At 33.0% G+C, this 16,730-nt stretch overlaps 1 protein-coding gene and 1 long non-coding RNA gene across 2 annotated transcripts; both read left to right on the top strand.

Annotated features, from left to right (window-relative positions):
* Window positions 1-6,745: 6,745 nt before the first annotated feature.
* On the top strand, window positions 6,746-9,886 carry LOC114321522 (uncharacterized). The gene is made up of 2 exons (XR_014328699.1): window positions 6,746-6,878; window positions 9,218-9,886. It is a non-coding gene; the product is annotated as an uncharacterized LOC114321522 (long non-coding RNA).
* A 2,593-nt stretch (window positions 9,887-12,479) lies between these two features.
* On the top strand, window positions 12,480-14,574 carry LOC114321433 (uncharacterized). The gene is made up of 2 exons (XM_082871634.1): window positions 12,480-13,356; window positions 13,529-14,574. Exons 1-2 carry the CDS (start codon window positions 12,480-12,482, stop codon window positions 14,572-14,574), a joined length of 1,923 nt encoding a protein of 640 aa, XP_082727760.1.
* Window positions 14,575-16,730: the final 2,156 nt, after the last annotated feature.

Here is a 16,730-nt window from a genome sequence, read left to right as displayed (position 1 = left end):
GGTTTTAGTTCACTCACTCTATTCATTAGCAATCAAACATTTGGTAACAGTCAAGGGTTCTTCAAAATTAAGTGAAATTAAGGTTCTAGTTCACTCACTTTTAGTTCACTCAATGTTTGAACTTTCAAGGAAGAAAAAAAAAAGGAGCTTGAAAACAAAAACCTATTTGGTAAAAATTGATTTTTTTTACAATAAATCAAAAACCAACTATAAACCATTGAGTGTTCTACACAAAATTGGAAATCAAAAACCAACTATAAACCATTGAGTGTTCTACACAAAATTGGAAACCAGTATGATGAATCTCAGACAAACCATATAGACAAACCATACAGACAAACTAGTTTTCTGATCAAATAAACCATACCTACTGTTTTATCAAATTCGTTGCTAAAATATAAACGATTGAGTGTGTGTGAGACAATGTAAAATACTGAAGAACTGAAGAAAAACCAATAAAAAGACAATGTAAAATACCTCTGATTTGGTGTTGAAAGATGGGTCTTGAAGCCACTGTTGGGAATAAAATTTCAGAAAATAAGTTATAAGATTAAAAAACCTCAGGATTCTCAAAAACATTAAAAAAAAATTGTGGGTTTGAGAATAGAATGTATTAGATTGATTAAAGAACCTAAAATTTTTGGGTTTGGGAGACGATGCCCAACCTAAATGACCCATAAACAAAACCATAAAATAATTACCAAAACAGACACAACATACCAAAACAGCCACAGCCCGACAGAGAGAGAGTTCGAGAGCATCGGGAGGGAGGGTTGCGAATGCGAGGGTTACAGATCACTACACCATGAAGATAAAAATGTGAGAGGCATAAATCGATCTAGGGAGATAAAAATGTGCGTGATGCCTAAAAGATGAGGCACCAAAATGTCGAACAGATGTAAACAGAGAGAGAATGGGAGAGGCATAAATCGATTTATTACCTTGTGAGTCGAGTCCGATGGTAGCCGAAGACAAACCTAGCAAAAAAAAAACCGAACCTAGCCAAAAACAACCGAAATCAAAACAAACAAACAAAAATCGTACCTTGCCAAGCGTCGGTAGCAAAGAGGGTTTCGGCGAGATCAGTTGCGAGGTGTAGAGGACTGAAGTGATGAAGGCGGATGAGGGAGAGGCTGTCGCGATGGCGGTGGTCAAGAGGGTTCTGTTGAAGAAGGAGAAACAGAGAGGGTCCGGTGAGGGAGAGGAGAGGTGGTCGCGATGACGGTGGTCGAGAGGGTTCTGTTGAAGAAGAAACAAAGAGGGAGAGAGAGATAAAGGAGGAAGAGACGTGGACGAGAACAGAGAGGGAGAGAGAGATAAAGAGGGAATGAGGCGACGTGGGTAGATAGGAAGTTTAAGGAAGAGAAGGGTTTGGGCGGGAAGTAAATATATCAGAATCGTTGATATATATTGAAGATTGATCTTGGCCGTTAAAACCAAATGTATCTCTAATACATTTGGGACATTTTCAAAAACCTTTCTTCCATATTATATAGATATTGATCTTATATTTATATTTATGTATGTTATATTTATGTGTATTTATATAATATTATATAATAGTCAATTAGGTTAGAATAGTGATTAGGTAATCAGCAAGAATTAAATATATTTTTGTTTGTGTCTAGTGGACACGTGGGTGTCAAATATTTGTACTCATATCAGTGTACTTGAATACTGACCCGTTTTGTCTCTTGGCATCTCGGGTGCATTCTGTTTGAGCGTAGCTGTGCTTCCTTTACAAGATTAGTTGGGACTACGATGGTAAAGAGAAATAACTATACTTGTTGGATATGTCGTTTGAACTTCTTTTGTTTTCTTGAGTTTAGGGTTGATATTAGTTTATGTATTTATTATTTTTTTTATGACCTTAGTATTTTGATAATTTGGCACAGTTTGTAACTTTATATTATTTAAGTTATTTTGACTATTTATTGTTACTTTAATGTTGGAGGTATTGGTTAGTTATGAAATTATGGTAAAAGGTTTGGTTGGCATTTTGTTAGGTGTTTTTTTTTTTTTTTTTTTTATCCCTTGTAATCTTTTGACGATGGAAATTTACTTAAACCCTTTGGAGACGTGAACATTTAGATTTTGTTTCACCTCTAGGATTTGGATGATGGAATATTGATTGGGGTTTAGTCCTAATTTAATATTTAATTGTCCAAATTTTGAGACGTGACAATTTGGTATCAGAGCCCTAGGTTACCCTAAACTTGTGAGAGTTTAGGTGATCCTTGGATTGTGGAAACATGGGTTAGCTGGTTTAGGTTGGTGGTTGAATTTATTTTAAGTATTTATGAATGAATTCTTTTTTTGTGTTTAACTTGAAGGTGATGGCTGGAAAGTATAATTTGCGAAGTGCTGAGCCCTATGGCATAGGAGGAGAAACAACTGCTAACGCGATAGCAGGAGCGGCGGCTGCTACCGGGGCAACCAATACATTGTAGGTTAATGTTCATCTTTGCTGTGGTCTCTGTCACCAGCTTTGGTCCTAACAACGGTGCATCTTCTACCTCCATCCAACAAGCAGGTGATCGACATGGCCTTCCATACAAAGCCTCAAAAGGTGTCATCTCGATACTAGAGTAATAGCTATTATTATAAGCAAATTCCACCAATGGCAAGTGTTCTTCCCAACTGCCACCAAGATCGAGGACACAAGCTCTCAACATATCTTCTAAGATCTAATTTACTCGCTCGGTTTACCCATCCGTCTGAGGATGATAAGATGTGCTCAGGTCTAACCTAGCACCCAAAGTATGTTGAAAACTCTTCCAAAACTCTGCCACAAACAATGGATCACGATCCGAAACTATAGAAATTGGCGCGCCATGAAGTCGTGCCACCTCCCGAATATACAACCTAGCCAGTTTATCCGCAGTTCTGTGAACATTGATGGGAATAAAATAAGCAGACTTGGTGAGTCGATCTACTATCACCCAAATAGATTCATTGCCTCGCTTAAATCGCGGCAATCCATCCACGAAATCCATAGAGATGTACTCCCATTTAATACTGTATATATCCAAATTTTAGGTATTTTCGTAATTATCATTTTAGGGTAAATAATATTGGGGGAATAACAAATCAGTATATATTTTGAAGAAAAAAAAAAGATTGATGATAAACTTTACAAACTTTAATTATTAAAAGAATAAATATTTTCATGTGTGTGTAATTATTTTTTTAAAAATATAACTAATTTATATTTTTCTCAAATATATTTGTGGCCTATTAATTCAATTTTTTGTTATGTAAAGTATCTGGGTCAACTTTTGTTATGTAATTAGTATTTTTTTATATAGATTGAATGATCATGCTCTTATAAATTATTATAAAATTAAATTGAATAGACACATCTATTTATTGAGAGACACTTTGTCTTGTATATAAGGTGTAAATTTTTTATTATTTGTCACATATACAATTTTTACTTAGGTTTAATGTATAAATGAGAATCCAACCACTTTTTAATAACACACATTTGTCTTTGTTATGAGAACTTCTACAAACTTAAATTTTTTGTAGAAATTTGTTTAGCAATTACATATGTGGTTAAGATTTATTTTAGAAGTAAGACCTATCATTTAAGAATTAAATCTATCATTCATCAGAATTGTCAATAAATTCTAGGTTTAGTTTCTTCTTTCTTACAATTTCTACTCAGTTATTCATCGGCCAAATCACATTTGTACATCATTAATTTACTTTATATCAATGGTTCTACAGCATTTAAATATTGAACCTCTCACTTTTCTCATCCAATATGAAATACTATTTTTGTATTTGATTGATAAATCTACATAATTTAAATTCACTATGAAATATTATTTTTCTAATATCTATTTTCTTTATATTATTATAAAATTTTTCATTTTAAAAATATAATTACAAATATGACGGGCAATGCACGAATATACCACCCGTAGTAATTATAAAAACCAAAATAAAAAAAGCCATTGCCACATAATTGCGTAAGAGTTTAGAGTATTGAAATTTTGTTGCTAAAACATTTCCTTATCATGTATATATATAGTATCAAGTGCATCAAATGTTTTTTGTTTTTGTTTTGTTTTTTTTTTTTTTTTTCAATTGTAAAAAAGGAAAGAAAACATGTACTCACACAACCGTATAATCTCATAATAATTTTGTAAGGATCAAACATACGACACATTCCAAAATGCCTTGCCTTAGGAATAATGTATTCTAGCATATAAAAAAATAGTATAAGAACAAATCTATATATCTATATATTATATAAGCTAAAGAAAAAAATTTAGTGAGAAGAATTAGAGAGTTCTAAGTGCTCAATCTAAATTTTTTATTTTTTAATTTAAAAAATAATTAATAAATCACACACTAACACTTTCTTTTTTAAACAAAGAGTGTATTTTTTATTCCTAAAATCATTCATTCCTTACCATCAAACAAGGAAGAAGTTTTCAATTAAAAAAATGATAATTAATAAATCACACACTAAAAGAATGAGTTTTTCAATTAAAAAAATTAAAAAGTCACACTCAAAAAATATTTCGTCATAAAATATTTTCTATTAAAATATTTTAAATTCTTCACCATAATATATAAAATAATTTATATAATTAAAATTTCATAACATGTTTTTTTTTTTTCTCACCATGGCTATTACTACTCAACGTATACATCAAATCTCATTATTTTTATATACAGTAAACGTTAATAAGGTTTCTTTAAGGTTCAAACTCTCAACTCAACTTTTTTTTAAAAAATTTTAATAATGAAAATACTAAGTGTCATTATGTGTTGTATTTTAATTAGTTCATAATTAAATTCATGGAGTTTTATATTAAACCCTTAAATTATGCCACCATAATTACCATTTCAAAGCACTTCCTTAATTTATGTTTACCATATCAGAGTTATTTCTAAAATTGTTGCCCTAATATTTCATTAATGCATGATTTTGTTAGATTCATACATATATATATATATATATATGGAAAATAATTAATTCTTTAACTTAAAATTTAAACATTCTTCAACATGGCCTAGGCTTCTTTCTGGTCCTCTATTGGATTGGAGAGGTTTTGTTGGGGCTTTTGGATATACTTTTGGACCCCATTTTGATCATTTGAACTATTCATATTTTAGAACTCGTTGAGTACATCATCCAATTAAAAAAGTAATTGATCAAATAATGGCAACCATATGTTTGTATCAGTTTTATATGAAAAAAAAATAGATGGTGAGAAAATAAATAGTTTATACAAACACTACAACAAAATGCACATTCAGCGACAAAAATTGGCGACTAAAAAAATTTAGTCGTCAAAAGTTATGGAATTGGAGACCAAAATTTTTTTTAGTTGGCAAAAGTAAAATATTTAGCTACTAATTTTTTTTTAGCTAGGTTATATTGGTTTTTGGAGACAAAAAAAAAATTTAGTCGCCGTATATTGAGTTTTGGCTACTAAAATCATTTTGTCGCCGAATGGAAAATAAAAAAAATATATTTTTATCTTTGGCGACCAAAATTTTGGTCGCCAAAAGTTTATTTTCAGCGACAAAAAAGAATTTGTCACCAAAGAACTAAATTTTTTTGGAAGGAGACATTTCAAATATTTTGGAGGGATTTATAAAATACTTTCAGCGACTAAAAATATATTAGTCGCTATTACTCAATCTTTGGTTGCAAAATAGTCTTTATGTATTATTATTTGGCAACAAAAAATTTATTCAGTCGGTAAAGGTTGTAGCATTTGTTTTAGAGGGAAACAAATTATTTTTGGCGCCCGATATATTTACACTCTGTTCTGCCTCACACACACACACACACACGATATACACTTCTGTCTCAGACATTACCAAACCTCACCCCCACTCACCACCAGCGCTCGCCACCGTCGCAGTTCGCCACCGCCACTTGCAAATCACCACCGCCAGATAATCACAAGTATTTTTCTCTCTCTGTCGCTCTCAGTTTCTCTCCCTGTCTGTCGATCTCGCTCTCTCTCCCTTTCTATCCATCTCAGCCTCTCTTTCTCTCTCTCTCTCTCTCTCTCTCTCTCTCTCTCTTTCTCTTGGCTCTACTAGTTTCAAGTATATATATTGAACTCAATTTGTTCACGGCATTAGCATTTCTTTGGTATCAGCAAATGGAGATGAGCTTATGGGACCAATGGGTAGAAGAGGCACTTTCCAAGTTGGAATCTCTGAAACTCCTCCGTTCTCTTAGACCCATGCACCGACCCATCAATGAACAATCGAAACCCATCGATACCCAGGTGAAGAATGCTTCAAACTACGATGAATTCGAGGTGTTCGACAATTTGCGGCAATAGGATAGGACATCTGTTGAAGTAGTGATTGCTGATAGCACATTTCAGAGATGGGTTCGTGAGGTAGAAGTTGTGGTACGGTTAATTTAATTGGGTTTCATTTTGTTTTCTTGTGTTTTATCTTTTTGTGGGTTTTTTTTTATTTGAATGAGTACTGAGTTTTTGAATTCAGCACATTAACATCGTTTTCATTCAATGTTATTTGTGGGAAAATTATATGGTGATGTATGAATTATGGTCTGAATTATGGTCTGAATTATGGATCATGTGGTGCTTTGTTATGAGAATTTGTGGTGAACTTGGTTGTGAGACTTTATGGTGATTTTAACTCTCTTTTTTTTTTGGAGCATTTTCCACTCTTATTGATAGCCCAATGAGCTATTATATTAGTATGACCCTTTGATATTTTGTATGGCTGTAGGAGATGATGCTGACTGTGGCAACCAAGAAGCTGAAATAGGGGCCTGCCCTCAAAAGTTTAGAAAGCTACTTTTATTTTCTGGAAATGATTACTTGGGCTTGAGTTCACATCCTACAGTTTCAAAAGCTGCTGCAAAGGTGGGTTTAATTATTAATGGTCAACAACATTTTATTTACTTCGTTTGTATTAACTATTTTTTAGACATTTGCCTAAGTTGTTTTGGCCCTCCTATTTTAGGCAGCCCTAGAACATAGATTGGGCCCAAGGGTTTATGCTTTAATCTGTGGGTATACAAGTTGATCACTCGATGATCTGCTAGGAGTCAAGATCGTTTGTACATTTTATCAATTTATTTTTACATTTACTTACTGAAAAGATTAATTTATTCTTCTCCGTTGTGTTAACACTTGCTGGTATGGAATAATGAAACATTACAATAGAGGGACTGCTATGTGTAAACATGAACAAATGTGTGCTGGAAACATGATCAGTATGTTGGATCAATAGCAACATATCATGTATAAACTGCATCTTCTGAATTCACATGTACAATATATTCTTCAATATGGTTTGATGTTTTGGGCTGTTGATGTTTTCTGAATTTGTATTCCAGAGCATGGTCCCATTATTTAGTTCAGAAGATACGGTAAATCTTTGACTTGTAAGCTTAGGGAACTAGAAAGTTTTACTTTGGGATTACAATTCAAGGAAAAGGAAATTTAAGTCTGATTCAGAAAATTAGTGTAATTTATATTTAATTATTTGTAACATTTGTTTGCTTTAGTTTGTGGCAAAATGGGTTGTCTCAATTTTACTGCTGTGAAAGGTCACTGATGCTCATAATATTCTCATCAAGATGTATGCTTATATTACAACCTTATGCATGATATAATTAATAAAGTGATAACGTGCAGTAAACTTGTTGAGTTTAAGATGAATTGTTTATGGCCTTAAATTATATTACAGATTTAAGGTTAAAGATCCAATCATAGCTGCATGTAGCGAGAACGGAGGAGCAAAGGCCTTATAGAAAAGTTTAAAGTTGGAAGCGGGGGCTGGAGTGGGAGTGGGAGTGGGAGTGGGAGAGAGAGCTAGGCCACTTTAGGAGGCCCCTTGGGTGTTTTGATTGATTTATTTGTTTGAGAACAATTAAGATTGCGGACCAAGATAAATATTATAATGATTTCTTTTAATGAAATTTGGGAAGAAATCCTAGGGGTATTTGGTTTACTTTTTCGTTAACCAGAGATCCTTTCTAATTATAAATGTCCTATAGGTAGCATTTTCCATTGGAAGATTGACTTACAAATAAAAATAAGACACTAGCTATTATTTTTCTTTAATTCTGGTTTTATGATTTCTGCACCTATTTTATCATATATCTTTGACAATATAACTGCTTCTTGTTGCTATGTTTTTAGAACTTCAGATTTTTACGTCTTTATAATTTATATGTATCCACTTAATAGTTTGTCTAGATCAACACTCTGCTTTAACTTTCTCTTAGAGGAGAAATTTGGGGGTTGAATTGAATATATTGTCTTTGCACTTAATTAATATTATTGTTGAATTTTTCCTAGAAAAAGAAAAATGAAAGCATTTCTGGTGGGTTTGTTTAATGTTTGGCTGGAATTGAGGAGATAGAATGAGTTATGGGTTGTGATATTTGTGCTGCTTGTCCCAATGGGAAGTCCTTCGCTTCTAAACAACAAATTATTATTAATTCTCTGTTTTGCAGAAGGTGACTGCTTAGTTTTGTGCTAAAAAGGACACTAGCTTGCCAAAGGAACTCAATTTTTGTTGCTTAGGAATTGGCCGTCACTGTCACGTTGTTTTTTCCAAGCATGTTTTAAATGTGGTTTGTGAATCCATGTCATTTCACTTATAAGTTGTTTTCTATTCAATTGAAATCCCATATTTGAGGGAACCTCCTGATTGCATAAATTCAGATGCTATATTAGTCCTTTTGGCATGGAAGAGGAGTGCTTGATATAAGTAACAGTCTTGTTACCTGGTTTATGCCTTTCGATGATTGGAGGTGAGTAGGTTGGTTGTGTGAGCCTTTATCAACTGGATCCTTCTCCAGATGCAGAATTTTCTGGATGAATCACCCCAACCCCCCCTCACCCTTTGAACTATTTCTTATGTATTTTGGCTTCAAGTAGATGAAAGTAATCTTGATAGAAAAAGGCATATACTTAATGAGGATAATAACAATTGCTTATGCAACATCAATGTTCTCTTTTTTCTTTTTAGACCTCAATATTTGTAAAGTTTATATGGTCTTTCTTTTACCTCGTTATTTTTCAAAACAATAAATAAATAAATAAAATAAAAATCTATGCTTGTGCATAAGTTCCTCATGTTTCTCTCATTATTTCGAAAGTAATTTTAACATTTTATAGGCAAACTGATATGTATTTCATAAACTTGATATGTGATTAACATATAGACAAACCACTTTTACTTATTGTAGGGCAAATATGATGAGACATTAACCATGCCCTGTTGCTTCTGGGATTTTTTCCTCTCAAGTGCGTTTAGCGAATATATCTATTGCATGTTATTCACATTACAGACATGTCCTCATAACCAGGGGTGGGCCAACTCTTGACGAGGCCTGTGGTGTTTATGCTTACTACCGTCAATGGCTGCTATTGAGGTGTTGTTGGGAAAGGATTGCTCAACTAGGTGCTATTTGGAGAATAATTGTTGCCGATATTACCGCCATTCAACCATTCAGATATCTCGCCCATTATGTGTTGGGTTTTTTGCATTATAGAATTATCTCTATCTTTTGGGTGCTATTTGCTTGTGAAGACCCATAAGGGTAATGCAAAGATTTTGCATTATATAATTTTCTTTTATAATTTCAAATATGCCAATGCTATTCGGTCAATACTAATGATTAATTTTTTTTTTTACAGATGAATTTTGGCATGGAATTGTAGATATTTCTTTTTTATCTAAGGAGGACGTGGTTTTTGTAGTACTTTTTATTCTGTATGAAATTATTATTTTCAGTTGGAATATACTTAGTTTGTATAAAATTTGACATTAAAAGTTATTCTCTTTTTTGGATGGTTGTAAGTGAAATACATGTTGTGGAATGGGTGATAATATGTATGTATTGTTTTGTTTGTATACCTTTATTGGTTGCGTGAGATACATACAGGTTGTGGACAAATTAATTAAAACAAAAAAAATATACAAAATGATTTTTTTGGCGACTAAACACATTACAAGAAAAAGCACATTCGACGACCAAATTTCCCGACTAAAAAAAAATTGGTCGTTGAAAGTATAGCTTTCAACGACCAAAACAACATTAGTATAGCCAAAAGTAAGTCTTTTTGGTGACTAAACAATTTCAGTAGCCAAAAGTCTACAGATGGCAACTAAAAATAAGTTTGGTCGCTGATTATATGGGTTTTAGTGACAAATTTTTAGTAGCCCAAAGTAAAGCTTTTTGGCGACCAAAAAAATTTGGTAGCCAAAAGTCTACAATTGGCGACTAAAAATAAGTTTGGTCGCTGATTATATGGGTTTTATTGACTAAAAAAATTTTAGTAGCCAAAAGTCTACAATTGGCGACAAAAAAATAAGTTTAGTAGCCAAAAGTGGTCATTTTTAGCGACTAAAATTATCTTGGTCGCTAAAAGTTAATTTTTTATTTTTATTTTGCTACTAAATAGTTTATTTTACATAAATTGTGTAATAAAATAATTATGTTTAGACATATACTTTTATATAAATATGAGTGTATGTACTATATAAATAATATATGTCACATGTATAGTCATGTGGTGTTATAGAGGCGTAGTGGAAAAAGTGGGGCATAAGGTTTATGGTGCGGGAGGTTGGCGGTTCGAGTCTCAGCAAGAGCGGATCAAATTGTTCAACAACGAATTTTTTTTTTTTTTTTTTTTTCACGTTTGAAGCTTTTGGCGACTAAAGGTATTGGTCGGCGATTCCTTGACTGTTGGCGACTAAAACATTGGTCGGTAAATGTATAATTTTAAAGAAATATAATTGACTATTGGCGACCAAAATTTTGTCGCTAAAGACTTGCTTTTTGGCGACCAAAGGTTTTTTGGTCGGCAAAACCCTCCAAGACCTTTCCCGACAGGGTTTTGGCAACAAATGTAGCAACCAAAATTTTTAGTCACAGAATGTCATTGGCGACCAAAAAACAGACAATTGGCAACTAATATTTTAGTGGGATTTTTGGTGAAACTCCCCTTTTGGGCCTTTTTATTAGGGTAAATGATAGCCCAATCAATTTTCTTTCAAAAAGCCCCTGAGCAGGAAAAGCCTACCTTAATAAGGACATTTTATAATTTCTATTTTTTTTTGTCACAATATTGCCCTTCTATATATATGTATCATACATTTGAAATATTTGAAATCTGAGCTGAAGATCTTGCATGAACGAAGTCGATGAAGACGAAGATGATAGACGATCTCCAAATCTAAAGATCTCACAGCCGAACATCTCTCACTTGGTCAACAATAGACGATCTCACCGCCGATGATCAATACTCTCAATTAAACGAGAGTTTCATTGAGATTTGTGACTGTTGATCGAGCTGTAAAGGTTTTTCTTCTCAATTAGGTATGTTGATTTGTTGATTAATTTTTTTTTTAATTTTTGTTTGTTTTTTTTATTTTATTTATTTTTGTTGTGTTTGATCTGATTTCGTTTGACAGAATCAGAGTAAAATTTTACTCTGGTTCTATTGCTCTGTTTTTGGTTTGAGAGAATTAGAGTAAAATTTTACTCTGGTACGTGCTCTGTTTAGAATGATAGTAAAATTTTACTCTGGTGTTAGAATGACAGCATAAATTTTGATTATTAAGAAGATATGAGAGATATGTTCTTTTAGCTTATGCGTTTTAGTTATCAATTTTTAACTAGCAAAAAATTACACCAAACAAGTTCATTGTCTTCAAAAATTTTACTTTTGTGCAGAGTAACATTTTACTTTTATATTCAGAGTCTAACATTTTACTTGTTTTTCAGAGTAAAATTTTACTTTTATACAGAGTGAAATTTTACTTTTAAATTAAGAGTGTAACTTTTTACTTGTTTTTCAGAGTAAAATTTTACTTTTATACAGAGTAAAATTTTACTTTTAAATTCAAGGTGTAACATTTTAATCTTAGATTCAGAATGTACAATTTTATTCTTATTTCAGAGTAAAATTTTACTCTTATGCAGAGTAAAATTTTACTTTTAGATTATTTTTGTAACATTTTACTCTTATGTCAAAGTAAAATTTTACTTTTATGCAGAGTAAAATTTTACTTTTAGATTCATGTTTCAAGTTGTGTTGGTGACACACTATATGAGTTGTCAATCTTTGGCAAACTAAATAGTAAAAATTAACTCTAAAATATAGTACAATGTTACACTAAACCACAGTAAAAATTTATCAATTCAAGCTAAACACAAATTGACTTTTGGGCTTGTAGTGACAGTAAAATTTTCTTTGATAGTGACAGTAAAATTTTACATTGATTGACAGTAAATTTTTATTGTTAATTGATTGCAGATTTGTAAAATGGTTCCAGCTCTTATGTTGTTATGCAAGTATGGTGATCGTACCATTGTGTTCAAGGTTGTGTCAAACTGCACGTTGAAGGATTTACCTGATTTCTTAAGTTGTAAATTGAAGAAGTTTGATAGTAGTGGTTGCATACTGTTATCGTAATGTTTACCTGGACATTCGCAATGCATGATTGATGATGATTCTGATTTTCAGAATATGTTGTCGCTTGTTTATCCCCTTGGTGTTGACCGGGTTGATCTGACTATTGCTGAAATGGGCATTTCAAATGAAAAACATGGAGTTAGAGAATCAGGGGACGCTAGTGGATCCAACATTACTAATGATGAAATGGATTTACTCCCTATGTTTTGTCAACACGAAGAAAGTACTTTGTTGTCTTGTGGATGGGTGAATGGAATTACTCATGTAGATCAAAGATTTATTGGAGGTGCAAAGGATTTCCGAACTGCATTATGTAAATATGCCATTGAGATAGGATTTGATTTTGTGTATGTGACGAATGAGAAGTGTCGGGTCACTGCCATGTGTTCAATGTGGGAGTCCAAAGCTTGTTTATGGCGAGTACATGCATCTCTAGAAAGTGCTAATAATTTTTTCTACATTAGGACTCTACATGATGAGCATACTTGTGGAGCTGCAGTTCGTACTTCTAAAAACTCAAGGATGAGTTCAAATTTGGTTGCAAGTTTGATTGTTAATGAAGTTCGTGGGAATCCCCAAACTCGTCGAATTGATGTTGTGCGTCAATTTACAGATCAATACGGGCTCACCATTACGTACAATCATGCTTCGTTGGGAGTTGAGAAAGCTAGGACTACTACTTTTGGAGATTTCTCTATGTCTTATGATGAGATTCGATGGTATATGGATATTGTGATGAGCACAAATCCTGGTAGCTATTTGCATCTTGATTATAACCATCAAACTGGACAGTTCAAGAGGTTTTTTGTTGCATTTAATGCTTCCATTCAAGGGTTTAGACATTATCGTCCTCTATTGTTTATCGATGGAACTTTTCTGAAGGGGAATATAAGGGCACCTTGTTAACAGCTACAGTGAAAGATGGGGATCAAGGTAGATATTACTATAATTTATTCAAAAATAACAAGTTACTTATTCTCAGAGTAACATGTTACTATTATTCAGAGTAAAAATCTACTATATTTGTCCATTTCGTTTAATATACTTATTAATTGTAAAATGTTATTTTTCAGGTTTTTTCCCTCTTGCAATGGCAATTGTCGATACGGGGACTACAGACAGTTGGGAATGGTTTTTTATGCATTTGTCGAATATATTGTTGGATGAAAGACCAATTACCTTCATATCCGATCGGAACGCTAGACTTTTGGAGGCTATACCCAAGGTTTTACCTACTGCTTACCACTATTTTTGTCTCCAACACTTGAAGGCCAATTTGAGGGATAGGTTCTCTGGTCCAAGTTTCAGCAATACTTTCAGGAGTAGAATAGTTTTTTTGTTTTCTTCATGTGCTTATGCTCCGACAGTGGGATGTTTTAATCAGTGCTTGAAAGAATTACAAGATGAGGGAAAAGGGATCGTTTGTGGGTTTCTATCCAATTTGCCTTATGACAAGTGGACTAATGCATATTTTAAAGGACAAAAATACGATGAAATGTACTCGAATGTGGCAGAGTCTTTCAATTCATGGATCCGTCAAGCTCGTCATTTGCCCACTACGAAGATGATTGATTCAATTAGGTTGAAGATCACGGATTTGATGTTGAGAAGGAGAGAACAAGCTAAGAAATGGAATACTTTTCTTTGTCCGGAGATGGATTCAACATTAGTACATGCTCTTAAAAGTGGAAGAACTTGGTTGGTTAGTCGTTCAAGTGATCATGTTTTTGAGGTTCAATCCCGGCCATCGGTTAGCGTTGACCTCTTGAATAGAACTTGCTCATGTTACCAATGGCAATTAAATGGATTTCTTTGTGCTCACGCGGCGACCGCTATCCAAAAGAGCGGAGGTGATTTGTATGCGCATGTGGAACTATTTTATTACACTACTAAGTTCAAAGCTTGCGATGCTGAGTCCGTTTATCCAATACCCACTGTTGAGAAACCTCTTGCAGCTATGGATGATCTTGTTGTCCTTCCTCCAATTTGTAAGAAGCCACCTGGTAGGCCAAGGAAGAATTGGATTACATCTAGGGGTGAGAAGATAAGACGAGTACAATGTGGTAGATGCGAGAAGTACGGTCATAATAGGAAGACTTGCAAGGAGACATTGCCATGAAAGACATTATTGATTTTGTAATAGAAGTATGAAAATAATGCAGTTCTTCTACAATAAATAGTCCATAGCAATAATATTTGTAAGGAGACATTGCAATAAAAGACATTTTTACTATGTTCTTGAATGATTGTCTGTTCAAGTTTCTGATTTTCTTTGTGATTGAGTTTGACATTGTAATATATTTTTTTAATGTGGTTGAATAAGTTTCATGTAAATAAACTTATAATGGAGTTTGTTCAGTAGGTGTGAATGTTTGAAATGGTTGTGCTTAGCCTGTGCTTTCAAAGTAAATTTTTTTGGTATTTCAGAGTAAACTTTTACTTTATTGCAGAGTAAAATTTTACTTTTTCGAGAGTAAAACATTGCCTTCATTCACATGAAAGTAAAACTTTACTGCCTTTCAAAGTAAAAATTTACTATGTTGTTGAATGGTTCTCTGTGGGTGTGATGAGCTTGTGGTTTCACAGTAAAATTTTACTTTATTTTAGAGTAAAATGTTACTTTAGATTAAAGTTTTACCTTATTTCAGAGTAAAATTTTTTATATAGAAGGTCAAATTTTACTTTTATGCAGAGTAACATTTTACTTTTAGATTTAGAGTCATTTTTCTCATTTTTCAATGTAAAATTTTACTTTTATATAGAGTAAAATTATACTTTTAGATTCATAGTGTAACATTTTTCTCTTTTTCAGAGTAAAATTTTACTTTTATACAGAGTAAAATTTTACTTTTAGATTTAGAGTAACATTTTATTCTTATCTCAGAGTAAAATTTTACTTTTTGATACAGAGTGTAACAATTTACTCATATTTCATATTTCAGAGTAAAGTAAAATTTTACTTTTATGCAGAGTAAAATTTTACTTTTATGCAGACAATATGTTAGCCACATAGAAAAACATTTCCAACCTGCACCAAAATTTACCACAATATACAAACTCCCCTGATGATCATCATGCAATCTTTGTGCAACAATAATCTAACAACACAACTACATATATCATCAAAGATACACAAGTATAACCTGTATCATTGTATTCTATCCATAACAATGTTCATTCCCAGTCAAAACAATATCTTGCTATAATACTGTATTAATCACCAAATCACAGTAAAATTTACTAGAACAATAGACATAGCATGTACTATCTAATACTCTTTTAGTATTATTTCACTTACAATTACTTTTTCACCATTCTTTCATTTACAAAATCCAAAATTACATACATCATTCACAGTAGTTCCCCAAAAAGTTGTCCACATTGTCATCCTTGAGGTCTTGGCTCTAGCCCATTTTTTTTTTTTTTTTTTTTTGAGGTTGAATTCTTCCTCAGTCCATGTTTTTGGATAATCATTCAAAAATTGATGCACTATTGACGCTCGAAAATTGTTAATTTCATCATCTTCCATAGAATTTGCAATAGGCTCATCTCTTATGATTTGGCGCATGATATAACATACAATAATTCCGCAATCAACACTGTTGATAAAATCAAGATCTTGTTAGATTTAGTCAAATTTGAAAACTACCAATTCAAGCATGTAGTAGTGGCGTGAAATACTTACGATGTTGGGCGTTGTTGTTGACTATCATTTACCGAAACCAAGTTTGCAAACTTTTTCTACCTCTCTTCGTTTTGTTGGCCAACTTGTTCTCCACATATGTTATCTAACATCATTGCATAATTGTTTGATCACGATTAAATACAAGAATAAGACACAGTAAAAAATTACTGTTAATATGATGTTGTAGACCGCCCCGGAACTCCCGCTCCGCGCGCGAGGGTGCGAATCGCTTGTTCTTAGCTACTACAGTTTGGACTCATGTCACGGTTCTGAATCTAATCTCGCAAAGTGCAATGCAAGACTGATAAATCACCAAAGAGTCCAAATCCGGCAAATCATTTTGGAAAATCAATTTTAATAAAGAAATGCCAAACATGGACTGCTTTGCCAGATATAGAGTCACCACCTAAATGTTTTATTTTTGGGAAATTTAGGAAACCCTGACTCGTGCCTAAGGCCACGTGTCCGTCATTACCAAAGTTGCCTCGGCTTGGGAACTTGGGTACGAGAGGGGAAGGTCATACAATGAGCACCCTCACTCGCCCGATCAATGATCGGCCTTTACTAACATGATATTTTGTTTTTGAAAA

Source organism: Camellia sinensis, chromosome 5, assembly GCF_055761805.1.
Source record: "Camellia sinensis isolate YWXY chromosome 5, ASM5576180v1, whole genome shotgun sequence".
In the NCBI taxonomy this organism is placed as follows: domain Eukaryota; kingdom Viridiplantae; phylum Streptophyta; class Magnoliopsida; order Ericales; family Theaceae; genus Camellia; species Camellia sinensis.
This window is presented reverse-complemented; position numbering and strand designations above follow the sequence as displayed.